Source organism: Oncorhynchus nerka, linkage group LG11 (assembly GCF_034236695.1).
Source record: "Oncorhynchus nerka isolate Pitt River linkage group LG11, Oner_Uvic_2.0, whole genome shotgun sequence".
Taxonomy (NCBI): domain Eukaryota; kingdom Metazoa; phylum Chordata; class Actinopteri; order Salmoniformes; family Salmonidae; genus Oncorhynchus; species Oncorhynchus nerka.
In genome coordinates this window covers 51091831-51116235 of record NC_088406.1, presented here as the reverse complement: position 1 = coordinate 51116235, position 24405 = coordinate 51091831, and the positions used below count along the sequence as shown (strand labels likewise).

At 42.0% G+C, this 24405-nt stretch overlaps 2 protein-coding genes, 1 long non-coding RNA gene and 1 other non-coding gene across 7 annotated transcripts; 1 reads left to right on the top strand and 3 right to left on the bottom strand.

The window, feature by feature from the left end:
* Positions 1–1288: 1288 nt before the first annotated feature.
* LOC135573995 (uncharacterized) lies at positions 1289–3942 on the bottom strand. 2 transcript variants are annotated; one of them, XR_010465097.1, is made up of 2 exons: positions 3612–3942; positions 1289–2819 (listed from the first exon to the last, which is right to left on the bottom strand). It is a non-coding gene; the product is annotated as an uncharacterized LOC135573995 (long non-coding RNA). The 2 variants fall into 2 exon arrangements; XR_010465098.1 differs by having other exon boundaries at positions 3616–3936.
* Positions 3943–4060: 118 nt separating this feature from the next.
* LOC115137091 (transcription factor RelB-like) lies at positions 4061–11452 on the top strand. 3 transcript variants are annotated; one of them, XM_029673134.2, is made up of 11 exons: positions 4061–4198; positions 4724–4735; positions 4959–5146; positions 6774–7106; positions 7824–7990; positions 8193–8284; positions 8426–8557; positions 8731–8835; positions 9026–9241; positions 9346–9417; positions 9612–11452. In XM_029673134.2, exons 1-11 carry the CDS (start codon positions 4165–4167, stop codon positions 10097–10099), a joined length of 1839 nt encoding a protein of 612 aa, XP_029528994.1. In that variant the 5' UTR covers positions 4061–4164; the 3' UTR covers positions 10100–11452. The 3 variants fall into 3 exon arrangements, with proteins under 3 accessions (XP_029528994.1, XP_064880704.1, XP_029528995.1); XM_065024632.1 differs by lacking the exons at positions 4061–4198; positions 4724–4735 and having other exon boundaries at positions 4755–5146; XM_029673135.2 differs by lacking the exons at positions 4061–4198; positions 4724–4735; positions 4959–5146 and adding an exon at positions 5977–6283.
* Positions 11453–19712: 8260 nt separating this feature from the next.
* On the bottom strand, positions 19713–21731 carry LOC115137656 (large ribosomal subunit protein bL28m). Its single transcript, XM_029673984.2, has 6 exons — positions 21622–21731; positions 20998–21312; positions 20738–20890; positions 20463–20597; positions 20184–20270; positions 19713–20030 (listed from the first exon to the last, which is right to left on the bottom strand). Exons 2-6 carry the CDS (start codon positions 21283–21285, stop codon positions 19935–19937), a joined length of 759 nt encoding a protein of 252 aa, XP_029529844.1. The 5' UTR covers positions 21286–21312; positions 21622–21731; the 3' UTR covers positions 19713–19934.
* Positions 21732–22232: 501 nt separating this feature from the next.
* trnastop-uca (transfer RNA opal suppressor (anticodon UCA)) lies at positions 22233–22319 on the bottom strand. The gene has a single exon. It is a non-coding gene; the product is annotated as a tRNA-Sec (tRNA).
* Between the last annotated feature and the right edge of the window lie 2086 nt (positions 22320–24405).

The window sequence follows — 24405 nt, the reverse complement described above, 5'->3', positions numbered from 1 at the left end:
TATGACGGCTGCGTGGTCCCATGGTGTTTATACTTGCATACAATTGTTTTTACAGATGAATGTGGTACCTTCAGGCGTTTGGAAATTGCTCCCAAGGATGAACCAGACTTGTGGAGGTCTACAATTTTTTTCTGAGGTCTTGGCTGATTTATTTTGATTTTCCCATGATGTCAAGCAATGAGGCACTGAGTTTGAAGGTAGGCCTTGAAATACATCCACAGGTACACCCCCAATTGACTCACATTATGTCAATTAGCCTATCAGAAGCTTCAAAAGCCATGACATCATTTTCTAGAATTTTTCAAGCTGTTTAAAGGCACAGTCAATTTAGTGTATGTAAACGTCTGACCCACTGGAATTGTGATACAGTGAATTATGAGTGAAATAATCTGTCTATAAACAATTGTTGGAAAAATTACTTGTCATGCACAAAGTAGATGTCCTGACAGAATTGCCAAAACTATAGTTTGTTAACAAGAACTTTGTGTAGTGGTTGAAAAATGAGTTTTAATGACTCCAACCTAAGTGTATGTAAACTTCCAACTTCAACTGTATATTCCAGTTTATTGTGCAGTGGATTATAAACATAACTGTATGCCTATGGATGTGTAGCTAGCCAACTAGCCGATCTGTGTATGGACCCAAACATTTGGTATACATATTAGTTCAGAACCTAGCTATGATCCTCAGCTATCATAGCCAGTTGTATCAACTTCAAAACACTCTAAATGACATTAATGAAGCCTATGGATTGAGTAGAATATAATATATTTTTGTACCAAGGATGCAAGTCGTATATACATGCAGTTATTACCAAGCATGAGATCCCCACATTGTAGCCTGTACATTTAATATATTCACTGATCATGTACTCTGCCTTGACAAATAAAGGTGCAGTTCAGGTATGAATGTCTTTTAGATCATTATCCAGTCATATCCAATACCAAGAGTATTAAATTCCAGTCTTTGAATGACACTGTGTCTGCATGTATGTATTACAATTATACACTTCAACAGTGTTTACCAATCTAGGTCCTGGGGTATCAATGGTTACACATTGTAACTAATAGACTAGAAACAGGATTTAACTAGGTAAATGCTGATTTGTAATTCATATATAATTCATACAGAAATATAATTTAAGAAACAGTACACTACACTTCCTATGCATCATGTAAATACTCTAAAACCGGTTCATCTCGATATCTAATGCCCTTCATCTGCATTGATCTGATGAACACAGGATAGGTGTAGTATTTCATCAAATGAGAGACTTAATTTCAACCAGTAGAGAATGTGACACTTTATTGAAAGAAGTTCATTATCCAAGTGTTGGATAAATACATGCATAAATATATTTGTAATATTATAAATGCAAGTTCAATCTGTACTTCAATGTACATCTGTTGTACATTATAAAACAGAGGAAGAAAGAGGTGGTGAGAGGTGTAAAAGACAAAGGGAAAGAGGTAAGAACATAGGAGGAGGGAAGGCAGCATATGATTGATGAATCATTGCTACCCAAATATTCTCTCAGTTCATCACAATTTCATAACCTTCGGGCCGACTAGAGACACTTATCTTAAGAGCGGATGAGGTGGCGATAATGGGACTGGGAGTTGGCATCCTCTCTCACATCAAAACATATCTGCAGACGAGAGAGAGCATGTTTAAGCCTTGTTTTTATTTTTTATACTAACATTGTTAGTCCTCATAATCATCAGGTTAAAATGCAAAACTGACCTTGGATCATTAACTCTGGGACAACTACATCTCTATCTGTATTTCAATGTAAAACATCTCTTTAATAATACTTCTTGTTGACCTGACCAAGTGCCCTCTATGTAGCCAGTTCAGATGCGGGAGGTGTTCACCGACAGCTGATATAACCTAGAGGATTTAGGGAGAAGAGGAGAGAGGGATGAAGTGAAGGAGAGAGACTATTTATTGAGAAAATAAGGTAGTTAAAGTGACAGTCTTCAACAGGAATCTGTGTGTGTGGCCTCACCTGGTGTCCACACCACACTAAGTGGCTGCAGAATACTTTATGCTGAAACACATGAACGGAAACACAAGAACAAACAATATAGCGTAGTTGTAGAAATAATTAAGTGTCTTATTATTCTCCATAGTTGGCACTCTTGCCTATTCTTTGAAGGTGGAAGGAGCCACAGTTATACACCTGAGCCTGCTTACTGCACAACACAATCCATCAATCAGATTGATACATGAGTGTGTAGGTGTGGGTTATAGGGTGTCTAATTGTTCTACATTTTTTCAATATGGGTGATTTAAAATAGCCTGTTTTGTTTTTGTACAAACATCACACCCTTACCTAAACAGCACCCTCACCTGAGAAGTAGAAATCAAAGAGAGAGAAACTGGGAATTGAATAACTGCAGTTGACATAGCTAAGTAAATGGAAGAATACTCTTATTGCAATGTAAATGGCTCTTAAAAGAGCCTTTGGTTGTGCATAGTGTAGTCTATGGTGTTGCCAGGAAACAGCACCCTCTTCGAAAGAAGTAGGAGGTGAAGATCTCCCGCACACAGATGGCCTCTCTTGCTGCATTGTTGGACCCCATCCTTAAAACATCCTGCAGAGCAGCAGACTTTTTCTCTGGCACACGGCGGCGAGCTGCAGATCCCCTCCTGGTCCTTGTGTCTATCCTCATGAAGTTATGCAGGACACAGGTAGCCTTCACACACCTGAATTCCTCCAGCAGGCAGTCCCAGATGGCCCTAGTCACCCAACCTTGCTGTGCCCTACACATTAACTGTAGGCAATCGTTTTGAAGGAATCTCCAGTTACAAGGTATCTGTAGGAATATGGAAGATAATGACATTATTAGACTTTTACATCACCAGGTCATTGTGGATTACTAAAGTATAATATCCCTGATACCAAATCATGATAACATTGGATTGAAAGATGCATGGGCACACATATGTGCATGTGTAGCATGTGACAATAACAGGATCATATCAAGGATAGCATCACAAACGAATACATGAATACCATTTGAAGATTGATGATGAGTTGAGCATTTGAATCAGCAGTGCAGTTCTAAGGCAAAAACAAAAATGTGCACCGCTTTGAGTCCCCAGGACTGAGAACCACTGCTCTTCATTTGGGACCCTCATCATATGTAGACAGGCTTTCATAGCACTCTTTACCCGAGGACAGAAAACCTCACAAGAAACAAACTTCATTGTAGTCAAATTACACCACACTGAATATTATGTTGCTATTATATCCATCCTCACTTCTAGGGACAGGAACTACACAAAAGTACATGTCCTATTCAGAATAGCCTAACGTTACTTTCACTGACAGTTGGGGCTGCTATCCTTTCACCGTCCTCCATGGCTGTTAGCTAGCTACCTACGAATGCATTTTGATTATTTATTTTTTACAGCGATAAATACATCAAGATAGCTAGCTAATATGACGTTAGGTAGATGGTGATATTTCATTCCCTTAGCTAGCTATCTATACAGTATGTGAAGATGGCTAGGTAGCTAACCGACTGGCTAGCTCATTTGAGTTAGCCTGCAATGTAGCAAATGAGCTAATAATACATAGTTATTTTCGAAATGTATTTACTTACTTACTTGAATAGGTTCTCCCAGCCATGTGGACGATTGGAAACAGGGCAGCAGAGTTTGTTTGTCACCGGAGCGTTTTAGAGGATATTACTATTGAACTATCTACCCCTTTAGTAGCAGCCATATGTCAAAGCTTAAAACAGGTTTTTAGAAATGTTTGCAAATGTATTAGATAAAAACAATAATCCCACTCGTGACATTGCACTGGCGGCTATTGTGCTACAGTAGTTTGCTAAATATAGGTGATAGAATGAGCCGTTATTTGACGTTTGTACATGGTATTTGACGTTTGTACATGGCTACAGCCAGCACAACACTGCCGCTGGGGGGTTTCCCCAACTGGTGATGTAAGGGGATTTCCACCCAGACGTCGTATGCTTCTTAAAAACGAAAGGCCAATTGAAGCATATCCGAGAGCGATTTTTTGATCGCTGTAGCCTATGGTTGCCACGTAATGATCGGTCTGGGGAAATAGGACAGAATTGTGTTTGTGTCTGGGTTTTTTAAACTACTCGAACAAGCTTTCCACCTCCAGGACAAACATCGTAACGTGCCATGAGAAACATGAGTGTTCAAAATGGCACTTCAAGTAAGTGACTTTTCTTTTACGTAAACTAAATCGGAGTTATGCATCTACGGTGTCTGATGTGTGTTGTCCCACGACATTCACATTGGCATGGACAGTAGTATAATTTTCATACATATTTTATACAGATATACAGAATAGTGTAAAGGAAACGCATTGTCATGAGTCTGTGTCAAAAAGGGGACTGACTGCAGGGGCCCAGACAAGTGAACCTACTGTTTAAACCGTACACTGCCATGCTATTCAATTGGCAGTTTGTGTTGTCATTCTGTCTTCCCAAGCGTGACTGACAGTTGAGTAGAGGGGCCAACACCCACTTCTGAGATATCACACTAGTCTTGGGCACTAGTCTTAGGCTACCTGTTAAACATATACTATTACATTGTAATACATATACTTACCTGTTATACTATTACAGTCATTGTCATACATGTCGTTAGTCTGGCCTGTTACACCTATAGTATAACATTGTCACAACGTAATTATTCATGAGTTAACTCACTTTTCTTCTCCTGCTTTGTACACCAGCAATCGACTTGGGTGAGTAGGCTATTTATTATTAATGTACAGTTTGAAATACTTTTTAAAATGTTTTATATCTAGTAGGCCTATAGTCTACATACATAGGGCCTCTTTGGCCTATGCATCATGCTCGTGGTTTAATGTAGCTGGTACTGCACACATACAGACATAGATCACACTCAGATGGCCTACACACCAGCTCCCTTTGCAGGCTTCTCATCCCACTCCCTCTACTTTTTAGACATCATTCAGGAGGTGATCTCTGCAGACCGGGAGTTTCCCTGTCATGTCCAGTCTGGTTTCTGCCTCCCTGGACCTCCTCATCCCCCCGTAGACTCTGACCTCCAGGCCCAGAACCACAGGGTCATGCCCAGGCAGACACCCTCCTCAACGCCCCCAGTACTGGTGCCAAGGGGCACGACCTCCAGGGTGAGTACCAAGCCTTTCGGGATCTAATGCAAAAATATATTCAGCCACTCTTGAAGGAAAATATGTACAATAAATTGTCGTTTTTGTTAGGCCATTGATTCATAGAGTTCAATAGGTAAAACCGAGAGGTCGACTTGTAGTGGTTAGTTAGTGATTTGATTTGTTTCTGCAGCCTCTCAGGTACTCTTTATGGTCGCATCAGTTCACACTATTAATGTTTGGTATCTCAGTTTGTTGTAATAGCTGGGAGATAAAAGTCAAGAAAACAGCTAATGGGTTGATCTGAAGTATAGTCTTATCAGGGATGTGTGCTATCACTTTTTACAAGGCAGACAGACACACCTCGGGGCTAAGTGAAACTCAACTATTGACAGTTTCCATGGATAAGGAATGTGCACAACGGCACATAGCGTGGTGCCTCGATTCACTGGTGCTTGAAGTCTAAGGTGTCCTTGAGCACCTTGTTGTTATGCCTTGGGTTGCTGTTCTCAAATAGTCTGGAACTCACAGTGAGACAATTGTGGTCTGTGTGTGTCTGTGTGTCAAAGTGGTGCCTTGGAATAGACTGTTAGCTGAGTTGACACACCCCCGTCTTGCATGTTTTTTCCTCTCGTGGGGGAGGTGGCAGAAAAGGAGAGAAAGAGTGTCATCTGATTCCAACTTTCGTTTTTGAGTTCCCTTCCTTCCGGGGGCCAACCCTTTCAGGGTGGAAGTTCACATTCTGAGTCTTTTCTGCTTTTCTAATTGGTCGATCTGCTGTAGATTATGTCAACTTCCTGTTTCCTGAGCATGCTGCTCCTGGCTCGATTGGCTCGATCCAAGCTGCTTTTGTGTAGAGGCTTTAAGGCATGCCCATAATATCACTCTTACACACACACACACAAACCGCCTGTAGACGCTACTTTGAAGTGGAGCACATTGATCTCACACACACCTCTTTTTGTTCATACAGCCTTATCCACTTCTGGTGGTTTGTTTAGACAGACTTGAGTTGTAGGACGGCTTGTAATAACAAAGAGTTTAAGGCGATCCCTTAAGTCGGTCAGCTTGTTTTTCTTTGTTCCGGTTTGTTTTTGGCGAATCGCTTTTCCTGTTGCTGGTCTCTAGGGATTCTTGAAACGGGCTGTTAATTAGAAGGTATGTGGTTGAACTTGGAGAGTTAAGGGCAAAGTGTGTGTGAGAGAGATTGCTTCTGTCTATAATGAACACAGGCCATTTTTTTTACTGATATAAGTATACCACTTTGACGTATAAGAGAAACCAGGAGAAATGGGCAGACCGAGAGAGAGCAAGAGAGATGGAGGCATGAAGGATGAAAAACTTCCGTCGCCTGAGAGGACGGAAGTATAGAGGGGTTTACCAAAAACGGAAGAGATGCTTTAACGGTTGAGAGGGGGGCATGGCAACAGAATGTGTCAAATGAGGACATAGAAAGTGGTGTACTGAGAGGGAGTATGTAGATAAACGATAACAATGCAGGTTATCTTTGAAAACGCCCTCAACCGTTTTATTCTCAGTACTGTGATGATGATGTTTTGGATACAAAGTTAACTGTTTGTTGTCGGGCTGTGTTCTTTACATGAATTTTTGAACATGGCCATTGTCTTTAAATTATGTCTCTCCGCAGGCACCCTGCTTCTTCCCTCAGCCCCAGCACCCCTCTAGCACCAGAGATATGGCAGCACCTCACCCCACTCGTGGGGTCTCTCATTCGGGCTCAAACCGACGAGGACGGGGATCCTCTGGTTCAGGGACTTCCAGGGGGCCAGCGGGTCCCTCTCGACAGGCCCAGACAGACACTGATCTGCTGGAGCAGATCCTGGAGAGGCCCACCCTGGCTGTGGTGGAGCAGCCCAAGGAGAGAGGCATGAGGTTCCGCTATGAGTGTGAGGGCCGCTCGGCCGGGAGCATCCTAGGAGCCTCCAGTGGGGACTCCAACAAGACCCTGCCTGCTATAGAGGTACCCAATAGATTCATATTGTATTTGGCTGTATTTTAATTTACAACAACTTAGCAGTTGCAGTTAACACCTTTACTCTTGTGATAAGTTACATCTTCGTGACCACTCAGTCAGAACCTTGCTATAACGCCTTATTAGAATAGAACCTAGTCCTTATATTTGTTTACTGCAAATTGTGTTCCCAATGTCATCCCTAACATGCACTGGATGTGTATGTCTGTGTGGGAAGTGGAAGGGTTAACGGAATGTACCATCTATCCCAGAATTCCCCCCTTGTTGGTTTGGCTGCCCTCAACACGTAGAGCCTTTCAAGTGTAAGGATCAGGGGCAGAGGGAGAGGGAGAGGAATTGATTGTAACTGAAATAGAAAGTACCCCACAAATCCACATCTTTGTCTGATTTAAACACTGTTGATCCCCACCCACATACTACAATTCAGACCGCAGCTCTCTAAGATTAACACTATCAGACAAGTGCAAAGTTTGACGCTTGACATTTGAAAGGGAGAGGCACTGAATCAGTTTTGGTTGTTCACCTTACATTTACTCAGTTTTAATCATGCTCTCACTTGTGTCGGAGGAAGAAAGAAGGTTTGGCTGATGCATATCTCGCTTTGATTGATGCATACAGTATCTCTCTCCTCCTCCTCTTTCTTTGTCCCTCTCCCCATTTCTTTCTCTTCTTCACACTCTTCCCCCTTTCTCCTCCCTCTTTCAGCTCCAGGGTCCCATTCAGAACATAAAAAAAGTGATGGTCACTGTTTCCCTGGTGACCAAAGACTACCCGTACCGCCCACACCCCCACTGCCTTGTGGGTAAAGACTGTGTGGATGGTACCGGAATCTGTGTCGTCTGCTTTAACCCCCACAGCAACCGACGTCACAGGTACCCATCTCTTTCTCTCCTCTATTCATCACTCTCTTTTCTTAAGTTTCTCCCTTTGTCCACCAGAGGCCCATATCCCCCTCCTTTCTCATTCCTCCTTCACCGTTTTTGGGGTGCTTTGCTAGGAGAGTGCACTGGGTTAGTGTAGACATGTCTGTTTTTAATGGTTGGTAACCAACCATGTTTTGTGTGCATCTTGCAGTTTCGCTAACCTGGGCATCCAGTGTGTCAGGCGGAAGGAGCTGGATGCCTCTCTAGAGAAGAGACGGAATCAGAAGATCGACCCCTTTAAAAGTGAGTAGAGCCCTGACACGCACATTAAGCACATCGCAAGCACACGCAGAATGTATCCAATTACACACATCCAATATTATTGTACAATAAAGTTGTATTGTCATTAGCAGTAGGGTAATATCCTCTCCTCTGTCCTCCCAGCGGGCCACTCTAAAAGCATCGAGGACATGGACATGAACGTGGTGCGGCTGTGTTTCCAGTGTGAGCTGGAGTGGGTGGATGGAAAGAGGGACTTTCTGAACCCCATAGTGTCCAACCCCGTCTATGACAAGAGTAAGATCCCCTCCCAAACATCCTCCTGACACTGACACAACCACCTACACATGACTGCCTTTACATAGTCCTCTAACGTGATGCGACACAGCACTGTAAGACCACAGCTATGTAAATGTACTTCCTGAACGATCCAGCAGGTGTTCAGTGTGCGTATGTGTGCGTGTTCACAGAGGCGACCACCACATCTGAGTTGAAGATCAACCGTCTGAACATTGTTAAAGGGCCATGCACCGGCAAGACTGAGATCTACATGCTCTGCGACAAAGTCCAGAAAGGTGAGATGCAGCCAGACTCCCAAGTTGTAATATACAATGGGGAAGTAAACTGTTAAAACAACTAAATGGAAGTGACACATGACGTGTGATGACACCTCTCAGGAAATACGCTGTTGAAGTCAAACAGCTTGGAGAACGATACAAGCTGATTGGTTGGTGTGTGCGTGTGTGTGCGTGCGTGTGCGCTTAGACGACATAGAGATCATCTTCAAGAGGGGGTCTTGGGAGGCCAAGGCGGAGTTTGCCCAGACGGACGTCCACCGGCAGATTGCTATCGTGTTCAAGACCCCGTCCTACCGGGAACAGGACGTGGGGGAGGAAGTGGAAGTAAAAGTCTTCCTGCGCCGTCTCTCTGACCACATGGACAGTGACCCCGTCACGTTTACCTACCAGCCCAACAACACAGGTTGATACAACTTATGATGTTATATATGATATCATAAATGCTGTGTTATAACATGTTAGGTGATTTATTTTTCCTCTTCTTTTCTGTTTTGATGCCGTGTTCAGATCCCTATGAGGTGAAGCGGAAGAGAAAGATAAAGACGGACATCAGCTTCACAGAGAGATCCTGTGTGGCAGGTGAGGATTGGCCTCGGCTCTCTCTCTCTCTTTCCAGCTTCAATTTCTGCGACCTATTTCAGGACAGAAAGTAAAAAGGAAAGTGAAAGAGAGAACAATGAAGGCTGCTTACACAGCAGCCTCACAAAAACAAATGACTGCACAGCTGAGTGTCAGTAAGGTGTTCTAACACAAGTCCTTTCTACCGCCCACAGCTCAGAATGTGGCTGCAGCAGAATCGCAGCCACTCGAGCCATTCACCTTCACCCCAGCAGATAACTGGCTGGTCCCAGAGGAGTTGCATCCTCCTACCCAGTCTGGGGCCTCCACCATGGGGGAGATCCACTACAGTGACACCCAGGAGGACAGCTTCTTGAACGAGTGCATAAGCCCAGAGGACATCAGTGTTCTCTCTCTACTTCTGGAGCCTCTGTTCCATGACCCTGCCCTCCTTGGCTTTGGCCAGGGGGTCAACTCCCTCTTTGTCCCAGGTGGCATGGACATGAACTTTAACCCCAACCAGTGTGAGTCTGGGCAGGACTTGGGCTACTATAACGACCAGCAGTTCAACCAGCTAGTCAACGAGAATCAGGCCTCTCTGATGCAGCCCTTCCCACTGTCACTCCCCGGCTCTGCCCCTCAGGGTCAGTGTGATAACGAGGGGTGTGATTTGGTCCAGGTGAAGACAGAGGGGGACCTATGAGAGCAAAACATACCCCCTTAAGACTGAATGTGGTAACCCCTGAACTTACATTTTTTTTTGTTGTGTTGCTCCTCAAACTAGAAGTTTAGGGTGTGTAGGGACCTAACTCTGTACCCTGTGACAGTCTCACCCAACACCCAAACATAGTACAGTATGAGAGTTTGGACACACACTGGTAATAGCAGTAGCTGAGGCACCTTGTACCCTAATGGTGTGGTTACCCCTTTCCCCCAAAGGCCTTGCTGGACGAGGCTATAAATCCAGACCCCTGTCTCTCCTTCCCACATACGACCACTACCAGACCCTAAAAGAATACATTTCAAAAAGTCTGTCTTCACCATGCTGCTAACGTTAGCCTAAGACTAATAGCCGTGATCAGCACAGCACTCACAGATGACATGTAGCTTTAGCGCCTCCGGGGGGACCAGAGTGATACTGGTGGAGGCGAGTTGCCCTTCCAATAGGCTAGCCATGGATGTTAAAAATGGTTCCTACCTACCCATTGTCAATACTACCTGTGGTGATTAGGGGACCATCCAGTACTCTGACCAAATACAAAACGGACACTTAAACTCAACTCTTGTCTGCCTTGTCAGTTTTCCTTGTCAGGCTCCGTCTGTGTATATATTGTGGTTGAGGCAGACTTCAACAAGAACCTGCAGGAAATCCCTGAATTGAGGATTCAACTAAAGGAAAGCATAACTAAGGGCTCGTTTCAATCCATATCGCGGATGTTCAGCGCTATAGCGTGATTGAACATGAAAGGTAATTTCCAATTGAGCCGACATATGCACCGTTTACCATGAATGCAGTCTCTGCGAATGTGCCATCATTGCCTTTAAATATATATTGTGCTGTAGCGAGGATCTTCAGCACGACAGATTGAATCGAGCCCTAAGTATTTAACTGTCGGTGCAAGACAACCTGAAAACGACCCCTCTGGGGAGAAATTGTTAAGTAAAAGGGACCATCTATCAAAGGCTGTTTATTTTTCACTTTCCATATGTGATATATTCTTTATTGTGTAGTCAGTCATTGTCTGTTATCTGTCGTTTTTTGAACGTTGACATCAGTTTTAACCTCTGGCTCACCTGTTGACTCTGTTCATTGTAATAACCAATATTCATGTACAGTAGAAACGACCATAGTCCAATGCGCTGTCCTTCCTAGTGTCTACCTCTGTCGTGTTGCTGTACGTCCTATTCAGTTAAACATGTTCAGTGTATGTTCAGATTCTTAACAGATCCACAGCTTCTTTGTATACTGTATGCCAGACTCCTCCCTTCACACTAGCGTTTTGATTGTTGTCATTAGTATTTCAAAAATAAAATGATTGCAAGTCGTCATCTTAAACTCTGGTCACTTCAAATGCGTTTTATTGTTGGTTGTATAGGCTATTTCATATTTAATATAATTGACATGGTAGGTTTTTACTAAATGTAAAAAGCAAACTGTCCAATAACAGAAAGGAGAGTGAAAAAGAGAGGGGACTGAATGAAAGACACAACGGCTGTGGGAGAACGAGTGTGTCCCCTCCTGGGTCCGTTGCTCGGCTGCTTTTAATGCAATCCTATTTTTAGCAGCCAGCTTTTCTTGCCCGGTCAGAGTCCATCCCCCTCACATTCCTAATGCCTCACTCACATTTACTCCAAAAACAACGTGACTTCCCCTAACCTCAACCACACAACCTGCCCAGTCGTGTACATGGGACCTGACTTGACTGTTGTGACTTGACAATTATTGTAATAGACAGAAATATATTATTTGAATTGTATGTAACTGGGTGTTTTACCCAATGAAAAAGCAGAAATGCTCTTATGTTAGCTCATCAGTTTCTTGGGAAGCGCTTTGATGAGGTGCTTCACTGAGTCAACAATGACTCATTCTCCCATACAGCTTGTGTGTTGTACCGCTGAAACTTGTTCTCGTTTATTTTGAAGCATTTCTATTTGGATGTATTTATTAAACCATTTTTTGCTGAGTCAGAGGGCCATTATGGGAAGTTCTAAGGCCGCTGTAAAATCCCAATCTCGGCAGCAGTTCAAGCTTTCACCCAGGTCCTGTTTATTAGGCACAAACAGTAACAACGTCTTCAAATGTTTTTACAGGAGAGAAGTTTAGGCGTTTTGCTCCTTTTTTATGCCTACTGAACGCAACCCAGTGAAAGAGAGGCACAATTCACACCGCCCTTATCTGCTGAACGGCACAAGCCTCAATGGATCTCTCTTTACAGGTCCACGGTGAACAATATGACGACGTACATTTGTTTAATAAGCTCAATAATAAGACAGAAGCTGGATATCCCAGTTAAATGGCTCCTCCTGTAGACGGTACAGGCCCAATCTGAGCAGGTGTATCTCACAATGTGCTTTTCACTGTTGACCAACACTGGAAAAAGCGTGGCATGAAGCCACAGGGAAACCCCACACTGGGCTCACAGCCAAAAGTTTCATTCCCGCATGTACACACAGTTAGTCACACCCTGATGAGTATTACTAGAGGTAAAATCAATACACATTTCAAACTTGACTATAGTACATTTCATACTTGACTAAAGTATACACACTCACATGAATGGTTTGATTTCTTTAGGCCTACTGTACATGCTCAAGTTTATCCTGCTTTGGTCTGAATTCACTTTAAAACTAGCTCAGCAGCTTTAGGAGAATTTGCACACTTGGCCAGAAATTAACTTTGGGATTTTGTAACGTAAAATTTCTACGGATTCATGCTGAAGAGCTTTTCAAGTATTTCGGTTAGTCAGAAGAAAGCATAGACATGAGGTTACCTTGTAGAGAGTAACCTGCAGCTACCCTCTCAGTGTGGTTATTCCCTGTAATATAAGGACAATGGTGGGAAGTGAGTGAGCGAGTACAAAGCATTGGCAGCTAGTAAGGGGCTTGGATATTGAAAGTTCCCATCTATAAAAATGCTGATTGAGGTAGTTGAAATGTCCTGTGTGGCCATACAACAATCCCCATGTTTAACCTTTCCTCTCTCTGTTAAAATATAACCTGTGTGTGAGACAATTTGAATCTCTGTGACATGTTATTCAATCTTTTTGTAGAATATTATAGAATTCATTTAAACTAGATTGTCCTAAATGTGGAATGATTAAATCATGTTGAAGGATGAAACTTAATTACCGTATAACAGAATTATAGGAGTGGAGTTTGCTATAAGGATGAGCCATGATTAAGCCTGGAAGTGGTAAAATTTGACAGTTTCCTTTGCGCTCTATTTTAGCAGACTCTCTACTGCCTCCTATTGGTTTCATACAGGGTTGGGGAGAAACTGATTGCATGTGAGCCATTAAATGTAATCTGATTACAAACAACTAACTGTAATCTGTCAGGTTATCAGAAAAAATATTGTAAGAAGATTACATTTACTTTTTAAATACTAGACTACTTCATGGATGACTTCTACATTCCGATAGGATGTTTGCGAAATAAAAATACATTGACGCCTTTATTTTTTCTCAATGACATTCAATTCAACATTGAAAAAAAGCCCAACTTTGTTCCACCTGAGCAAGTCTGACCACAAGTCAAAGACCACTATGATGGATCCTTTTAGTCTTCTTCTAATGCCTCTTTAAAGGGAAAGTAATCCAAAAGTAACTGAAAGTAATCAGATTACGTTGCTGAGTTTAGGTAATCCAAAAGTGACGTTGATTACAATTTTGGACAGGTAACTAGTCAAACAGATTACATTTATAGGTACCATACCCAACCTTGGTTTGGGATCACTGAATGTTGATGGCCCTACACAGTGGGATTTAGCAGCTGTAATTTATCATGGGCCACATGAACACAACCAGTCACAAAGGCTGCTCCAATTATTGCCAAATTAACAATCTGATTGTTCAAAAGACCAATTAGTGGCAAAATATCAGAATTGGGCTGGCTGTATAAATGCAGTCTATGGTGTTGTTGTGGTTTAGAGATGGCCTACATAGCTGTTTCTCTGGGGGATTCAAGGGGATTTTGGCCTGGTAGGCTGACTGGCTGATCGTTGTGTGGAAAAAATTAGCAAACAAGATGCTATCTTCTGAATTTAGCTGATCGTGTTGTCTCCCCCTGAACCACAATGGTTACAATAGGGGAAAAGTGTGAATGCAAAATGACTCAACTTTCATAATGAACAGTCCCTCTAGAACATGTATACCAAACATTAGGAACACCTTCCTAAAATAGATGTTCTTTTCCTTCAGAACAGCGTCAACTTATCGGGGAGTGGACTTTGCAAGGTGTCGAAAGCAATCCACAGTGATGCTGGCCCATTTTCACTCCAATGCTTCCCACAGTTGTGTCAAGTTGCCTGGATGTCCTTTGGGTGGTAGACCATTCTTGATACACGCATGAAAGTGTTGAGTGTGAGCAGTGTTGCAGTTCTTGACACAAACCAGTGCGCCTGGAACCTACTACCATACCTGTTCAAAGGCACTTAAATATTTTGTCTTCCCCATTCCCCCTCTGAATGGCACACATACACAATCCATGTCTCAATTGTCTCAAAGCTTAAAAATCCTTCTTTAACCTGTCTCCCCTTCATCTACACCGATTGACGTGGATTTAACAAGTGATCATAGCTTTCACCTGGATTCACCTGGTCAGTCTATGTCATGGAAAGAGCAGGTGTCCTTAGTGTTTAGTATACTCAATGTATGTCATCACCTGTTGACTGTTTGATTACAATTTATTTTAGGTCTATCAAGTAAAACTAGAAATCTATAAACCAACCCAATTGTCAGTCAATGACATAGTGGAAACACGTACACTACCGTTCAAAAGTTTGGGATCACTTAGAAATGTCCTTGTTTTTGAAAGAAAATCACTTTTTTTTTGTCCACTAAAATAACATTAAATTGATCAGAAATACAGTGTAGACATTGTTAATGTAGTAAATTACTAATTGTAGCTGGAAACGGCTGATTTTTTATGGACTATCTACATAGGTGTACAGAGGCCCATTATCAGCAACCATCACTCCTGTGTTACAATGGCACATTGTGTTAGCTAATCCAAGTTTATAATTTTAAAAGGCTAATTGATCATTATAAAACCCTTTTACAATTATGTTAGCACAGATGAAAACAGTTGTTCTCATTAAAGTAGCAATAAAACTGGCCTTCTTTAGACTAGTTGAGAATCTGGAGCATCAGTATTTGTGGGTTTGATTACAGGCTAAAAACGGACAAACAAAGAACTTTCTTCTGAAACTCGCCAGTCTATTCTTGTTCTGAGAAATGAAGGCTATTCCATGCGAGAAATTGCCAAGAAACTGAAGATCTCGTACAACGCTGTATACTACTCCCTTCACAGAACAAACTAGCTATAAGCAGAATAGAAAGAGGAGTGGGAGGCCCCGGTGCACAACTGAGCAAGAGGACAAGTACATTAGAGTGTCTAGTTTGAGAAACAGATGCCTCACAAGTCCTCAACTGGCAGCTTCATTAAATAGTACCCGCAAAACACCAGTCTCAACATCAACAGTGAAGAGGCGACTCCGGGATGCTGGCCTTTTAGGCAGAGTTGCAAAGATGGTTGCTAATAATGGGCCTCTGTACGCCTATGTAGATATTCCATAAAATAATCTGCCGTTTCCAGCTACAATAGTCATTTACAACATTAACAATGTTTACACTGTGTTTCTAATCAATTTGATGTTATTTTAATGGACATTTTTTTTTTTTTCTTAAAAAAAAAGTTACATTTCTAAGTGACCCCAAATTTTTGAACAGTAGCGTATGCATATAATCATAAGGGAATGGAACAAAGCACTCAATTCTCACATCTCGTCAAGTTCAAAGTAGTTGAGAAGCTCTCAAGTCACATATCCATATTAAAATCTATAGTATACTACAACACTGTCATTCCATTCACTATCTCTACAATCAAATCAAATAACTAAAGACATTGAACGAAGATTCCCTGAACGATGCTCCACACATAGTATATTTCACTGTTTATTGCTTAGTTTGCATACTGTGCATTCCCATCGTAGACTCTGCCTGTGTTATGGCATAAAGACAGGTTTTTTTAAAGTATGGGCCTATGGGGAAAACGAGTGCTATCATACATTAGATTTACAGTAAGGGTAATTTAAGTCTTTGGCATACAACATCGCCTATCCTTATAAGGTAAGGATGAACCTGTAGACAGATAATTGTTGCGAACTCCTACTTTGTTGCTAGGTAACTCCACCCACGGGAGTCCCCCAACTAACAGGGACTCCCCGCCCTACAAGTGTCTTAACCACACACCATTGTGTAATGGAAACCGTTACAGCGGACCTGTGCAGGCACACTGAAGGAGTCGAAAGCGAAAGCCACAAAAGAAACTGTGTTTACTGAAGACCCAAGCAGCTTATTTTTCAATAATATCATTGGCTCCATATAAGAAAATTCATAGACAAGGGTGTATGTGGTCTATCTGCCATTTAAGTGAGTTAAGGGGTGTGTGGTGTAAATAAGACGAAGTCCATCTTGCCTTATGGTCCTTGTAATCTCCCAAAAATCACAGACAGAGTGGGACAAAACACAAATTGTTATATACAAATTGTAATGAGAAAAATGAGCTAATTTGTTTAAGACTCAATTACTGTAGGCTATTGCCTGTTGTGTTTAGATTAATGACATGGGGCCTCATTTATCAGCCGTGAGTACATTTCGTACTAAAATCTGGCATAGGTGGAGATTGTAGGATTTGCGTGCGCAACAAATGATTGGGATTTAATCAAACTGTGGCATGGAACATACAGTGCCTTCAGAAAGTATTCATACCTCTTGACTTATTTCCGCATTTTGTTGCCTTACAACCTGAATTCAAAATGGAAAGACTTGAAAATTGCTGTTCACCACCGCTCCCCATCTAACTTAACAAGAGTTTGAGAAAATCTTTACCGGCCCTTCTGGACAAATCAGTTAAAATTACACTTACTTACGGCCCATGACGATCACATCAGATCCGACCCAGACGTGTGACATTACTTCGAATTCTGGATCCGGGCCCGCTCATGTCCCCGATCGGGGATCGGGTCTCAGGTATTCGGTACAGGTTTATCCGTTAAGACCTCTACTGCACATGCATGTTTTTATAGATAAATTAGAGCCATACTACACTGAACAAAAATATAAACGCAACGTGCAACAATTTCAAAGATTTTACTGACTTAGAGTTCATATAAGGAAATCAGTCAAATACATTAATTAGGCATTAATCTATTCACATGACTGGGAATACAGATATGCTACTGTTGGTCACAGATACCTTGACAAAAGGTAAGGGCATAGAGTTGATCAGGCTTTTGATTGTGGAATGTTGTCCCACTCCTCTTCAATGGCTGTGCGAAGTTGCTGGATATTGGTGGGAACTGGAACATGCTGATCCAGAACATCCCAAATATGCTCAATGGGTAAAATGTCAGGTAAGTATGCAGTCCATGGAAGAACTGGTACATTTTCAACTTCCAGGAATTGTGTACAGATCCTTGCTACATGGATCTCATGCTGAAACATGAGGTGATGGCGGCGGATAAATGGCACGACAATCGTCACAGTATCTCTGTGCATTCAAATTGCCATGGATAAAATACAATTGTGTTCGTTGTCCGTAGCTTATGCCAGCCCATACCATAACCCCACCATGGGGCACTCTGTTCACAACGTTGACCTCAGCAAACCGCTCTCCCACACAACGCCATACATGCTGTCTGCCGGTACAGTTGAAACTGGGATTCTTCTCCAGTGTGCCAGTGGCGATCGAAGGTGAGAATTTGCAAACTGAAGTTGTCTACGACGCCGAACTGCAGTCAGGTCAAGACCCTGGTGAGGACGATGAGCAACCAAATGAGATTCCCTGAGATGGTTTTTGATAGTTTGTGCAGAAATGATTCGCTTGTGCAAAGCCACAGTTTCATCAGCTGTCCGGGTGACTGGTCTCAGACGATCCCACAGGTGAAGAAGCCAGATGGGGAGCTCCAGGGCTGGAGTGCTTACGAGTGGTCTGCGGTCGTGAAGCCGGTTGGACGTACTGCCAAATTCTCTAAAATGGCTTATGGTAGAGAAATGAATATTCAATTTTTTCAATTATCTTTCAACAGCTCTGGTGGAAATTCCTGCAGTCAGCATGCCAATTGCACGGTCCCTCAAAACATCTGGGGCATTGTGTTGTGTGATAAAACTGATAAAACACATTTTAATGGCATTTTATTGCCCCCAGCACAAGGTACACCTGTGAAATGCTGTTTAATCAGCTTTTTTGGTATGCCTCACTTGTCAGGTGGATGGATTATTTTGGCAAAGGAGAAATACTCACTAAAAAGGGATGTAAACTAATTTGAGCACAAAATTTGAGAAATAAGCTTTTTGTTCGTATGGAAAATTTCAGGGATCTTTTATTTCAGCTCATGAAACATGGGACCAACACTTTACATGTTGCATTCCTATTTTTGTTCAGTGTATATTTGTGCTCTTGTGAATGAGGATTACAACTCCGCCTGGAACACGCAAGTGGTTAAATATAAAAACATTACTAGGTGCCAAATAAAGTAACAAGGTTGATGATTTGGAACCTTGTGTGCAACAGGGAGTGGCAATTGAATCCAAGCTTCACAAAAACGTTGTATGCTCGACCCACTCACTTTTGCACCACAAAATTGCCAAAAAGAGTAGAACCAGCTCACCTGCTTTTACACTATGATTTGACTAATAGATGTTCAATGTTTCTTTTGAAATAAATATTTAAAAAGGAATAGTTTCATCATATTAAAAAGTGAGTTCAGTTAACGCAACAGGGTTGACCTTAAAATGGGAGAGAGACGTAAATGAATAACTAAATAATTATCTTCAGAAATTAATTTGCCAAAGCAACAAAATATCTAGGGCTTTACAATGACGGAGGAACGGAGGGATTGACGGAGGGACACTAGCAAGCTTTTATTCAGATGTATTGACTTCTCCATGCGGTCTATATTAAAAGGGCACTTCATTTAATAACAGGCTTTTAAAATTCAATATTGGTGCACAATTTCCACTTAAAATATCAAAGGGATGCAAAAAGGCACTCTTTTCGTGGAACTACCTATTCGTTGTGTAGCAGGAATAAACCAGTCATGGCTGAAAAGGAGAGACACGTCCTGCAACATGACAATAACTTAGGCCTATAAAAGCAAAAGAAACATATTAGGATTCCTGCTGCTATCTGATCTCCTGATGTATCCGTTTTACAATTAGACCTGCATGTTTTTATTAGCCTACCATTATTACAATACACATGAATCAAACACCTCCACTTCCTCCAAAAATAATAATATTTGCTTGCAATACAATTGGTCAACCACTAGAAAATGTGAATCTTCTGCATATGGTATGAACTTTACCTGCGATACGCACACTTCCCCATTAAGTTCAACATTTATCAATACGGGAAAACTGCCACAAGCACGGTTTAGAGTATTTTTCCGTGCGCAAGCACCTTTGATAAAAGAGGCTCCTGGCTGTCTTCTATCATTCTTAAATTCTGATACTGAAAAACACTTCCATCTAGAGGATAAACTGGAGTATGACAGTCTAGATTAGGCATCAAATTGTCAATAAAAACAAATCAAGAAATGTGAATATTTTATTCCTCAGACAAATGAGATATCACTGATCAAGGAAAGTCTCACTATCAAACAGAGGAATGGGGAATATTTACATCGTAACAACCCAGATGGAGATATGTCCAAATTTGCTGCTGAAAAATAGAACCTGAATAAATAAGTGTCTTTCAATGGGACAAAGTGTCACTGTCAACAGGAAGTGACCTTAGTGCTCCTCAGAAAATGACCCTTACTTCTTCTCCACCAGCTGTGGTTCAGAGAGTTTCTGGATGGCCAGCTCCTTCACCAGGTTCTCCACACAGGTCTTGAACAGAGGCTCCGGCTCCTGGGACACAAAACAATAGAGTCCAGTGAGAGAGAGTATGTGACAGAGTAGATACAATCTAAAAATGTGTCGATATCGATCTTGTATGTTTAGACCCTGGCAGGGTGATTACTGAGTGACACCTGTTCTTATTGACTGAAACGATGCAGTTACCTTGTGCTCCAGTTGTCTCTGTTTCTCCACAGCCTCATCCACACTCAGGCCAACCCACTCAGCCTCCTCTGCAGGGATCTCAAACTGCTGCAGGGGGCAAGGGAAGAGGGGCGAGTACAGAATGAGAGGGAGAGAGAATGTAATGAGATCTTTTAACTATCTACAAACTGACTTTATGAACTCCTGCATCATCTCCTATAGCAACTTGATGAACGGTCAAAACAAAAGAAAGTATGTTGATACTTCAAACTGTCATGGTCCAAAACATAACGAACCCACTTTGTACTTGGTGTAGATGTTCTCCCTCTTGGCAGGGTCCTCTGGGTAGAGCTGGGTGTCTTTAAAGGCCAGCCTCAGGAGCATGGCCCGCCTCAGGTCCATTCCTAGCTTGGAGTTCAGATCCTCCTTTGGTGTCTGGAAGAGAATCAAATCAAGTCACTGGATGATGAAACCCATGTTAAGTGTCATCTTCTCAAAACACTGCACGTTGGGGAATTTACATATATTCACACACAATAGCTAAAGATGACAACATGCAGCCTCCTCTCTCTCACCCTCAGGATGTAGTAGTCAAAGCCGTAGGCAGCATCAATGAGGTCGAGTGCGCGAGCCGTTACGGTAATGGTGAATTTGTGGTTGAGGATCTCACTGTACAACTCTCTGGTGAACAGCTGTGGCTTCCAGACTCTTTCCAGCCTGGTGGAGAGCTGAAGAAAGAGACATTGTTATGATACATGCTCAGATATAGAATAAAGTGTGTATGTGAATACAGGGAACAAAACAAATGTTAATTAATGCCCTGCATAGTACTCACTTTGTCATTGTTGGCATATCTGAAGCCTGATATCCATCCCTCACCTCCCCATAGGCCATCCTGGGACTCTGGGGGGTAGTAGATGGGGATGGGGACGTCTTGTACACGCTCCTTGTGCCCTGTTTTGGGGTTGGCCCTGTACTTGATTCCCAGGGCCTTCCAGTGGACCGGGGTGGGCTGCGTGGTCTCCTCCAGAGAGCGGAGGTAGTGTTTGGGGAGGCGGGCATAGATCCCCTGCTTCAGTTTCATGGCTTCCCAGATTTTTGGGGGGTACTTGTGGAGAGGCATGGTCACTGAGCTGGTGTTGACACACGCCTAGTTAGGGAAACATAAAAATATCATAGGGCAAAGATTAGTCTTATTTACAGGTCCTTTCTTATTTCGTTAAAGGAATATCGTTGCATTTAAATGTGCTTGTGTTAAACTCGTTGTTAGACAACATCAAGGTAAGGTCGGTGTAGCTAGCTAATTTAGCTATCTATGTTGCTGCTGGATTGTCCGGCAGTCAACGGCGAACAATACCACACGTTGCTAGCTAGATTGGACAGCAATGAAGCCATTTATAATAGAATTCCAAAATTGTTGCCAAATACTAGTTTCTACTCAGCTCAAATAGCAATTTACCTTTGAATTGGATAAGCGACAAATTACACCATCAGATGAAGCTTATTCCTCTCCACGTTACTTCATAATCAAGGACATGCACACATTTCCGTAAAAGATGGTTCCGCCCACTCACTCTAACAAGAACATTGATTGGTTAAGAAAAAATACGTTCAAGTGGTGATTGGTTTATCGGGCTTGCCAGTCATTATGTATATCCGGTTCGTTGAAGGATGCAAACCATATGGGCCGCGGCGCGCGCAGCACCTGACTGTTGATTGACGGGTCATCTTTTCATCTCCTTTTAGTCATTTAGCAGAAGCAGTCAAGTGCTTTGCTCAAGGGTCGGGGATTCGAACCCACGGCCTTTCAGTAACTGGCCGAAAGCTCTAAATGTGACAGCTAGGCTACAATACCATTATCAATACCAAACTGTATTAGAAAGCATGACTATGTTGAAATAAAACCTTCCAACGAAACAACAAGTATCAACAACGGCTATTAAATGGCTACCATTTAATTTCAAGAGCTCTACAAGGAATGGATTTTTGTTGTTGCGTAGAATTCTCTATTAGCGAACTGCGATGAATATTATAAGGTCAAAGAAAACACAATTTTGCGGTCAGAAATCACGCCCGAAAGGTGGAATTGAACCACTCTGCCGCTAAGCAGCTACAGGTTTGAAGCCTGCACCTCGGACCACCGAGGCTCATCCGGGCATTTAAAAGTGAGTTTCCAGTGACAATTTATACCTGACAGTCTACATAAGTGTTTCAGTCTCGGTTTCCAAATTTTGTGTCGAAAGCAACCATACTATTTAGTATAGGGAATGTAAGGATTTGCTCAATTGAAAATAACAAGCGTTTTGCTGACTCTATAATGAAAGAAATACAAATATTAAACGAAGTTTGTTGTTAAAGGAGGATTTTTCGAAATAATGCAAAATAGCTCAGATTTTATTGGCTGGTTGATAACAAAAGGGGTGGAGTTTCTATAGTCTGAATCCAGGGTCACCGTCAAATAATGTCTGATCCCTGGCTCTGACCCAACTCCCCAAGGGTGTCTCATGTGTAAAATAGGACCAATGTAAGCACCCACCTAATTATCTTACTTTATTATCTCTGTAGTGAGGTATCTTATGGAAAAATACTGTAAATGTAGGCCTATTACTGTATATGGTTGGCAGGACACTGAAGGTAGAATTGCCCATCATAAAGAGACATTTTGACAAAATGCACAAGTGGTTGCAGCAGTCTAGGGCACTGCATCTCAGTGTTAGAGGTGTCACTACAGTCCCTGGTTTGAATCCAGGCTGTATCACATCCGGCTGTGATTGGGAGTTCCATAAGGCGCCGCACAATTGGCCAAGTGTCGTCCATGTTTGGCCGGGGTAGGCCATCATTGTAAATAAGAATTTGTCCTTAACTTTTGTTCTTAACTGACTTATAAAATAAAAAATAAAAATACATTAGGCTATGTAATCAGTGTCTCTAACGTAGGAAGAACATGACATTGGTTTTCTCATTTGTGGGTTCATTCATTTCAGACATGTTTTGTGCACAAAGGAAGCAGAATGTCTTTGGTTAAAATTATTTTATTCCAGTGCTTTTGGTGAAGATAGGCACACAACCTTATAAAAGCAATCCATATGATATTTCAGGATCATGCAGTATATTTGTATATACTAAACAGGGGTTCCCAATCTGTTTTGGCCCGCCAACACCCAATCTTGTGACCCCAACAATGTGAAAGAAATGATGTAGCCTAATTAACAACCAATTTGTACTCTTTTATTTGGGGCTATGGCAGTCAATTTAAAAACATTTTAACATTATTTCTGATTGTCTTCTCATCTCACAATCACAGACTTTTTAATGTGGGGCTATGATAGTCAATTGCAATTTAGTCTGACATACTATCTCTTATCTCACCACCGCCAATGAGATGAGTATGTCGCGTTGGAGCATCTTATGCCGCGTTCAAACCTACTGGGAATTCGGAACTGGGAATTAAGAAACATTGTTGTTATCGCTTTAGTACTATTTTCACAAGTATGTGGTACAATTTCACAACTCTTAGTACAAAACTCAAAACAGAGCATAAAAATTAAAATAAACTTTAAGCATATTTACGATTGAATAAGTACACCAACACAAAATCACAGGGTAACTTTTTTCACCAAACCTAATCAGTTGTTTCATCTAGAAATAACTTTCATACAAAGTATATTCCTTTCACAATGCAATGCTCACAATACTTTTCACATGATTCTCTTCTCATGTTTAAATACATTTGATCATCACTGCACTTGATGGTTATTCACTTAACCGTTTGGTAAACCTATAGATTTTAAACTGGTTTGTCTACTATATATGGCTTTTGAGAACTACAGAAATAAAATGTGTGTTTGTAAAGTATAAACATCTAAATGACATGTATGATACATGATAACCATACATAATGATTACTCGTTATTGCTAATTGATTTCAACATGGAGCAGGATAGACAGCAAGGGAGAGCAAATCAAAGAGTTTGCGGACATGGGGCTGTCAGAGAGGTGGGCATGGGCCCCATCAAAGAGGTCAAAGAGGTGGGCATGGGCCCTGCCAAAGAGGTGGGCATGGGCCTTGTCAAAGAGGTGGGCATGGGCCCCATCAAAGAGGTGGGCATGGGCCCCATCAAAGAGGTGGGCATGGGCCCTGTCAAAGAGGTGGACATCAGAGAGAGGGAGGCAGATGGCAGGGAACTATTGTGTCTAATGAAGTCCGGGCCACTGTCATTGACCATGTGGTAAACAGAGGCCT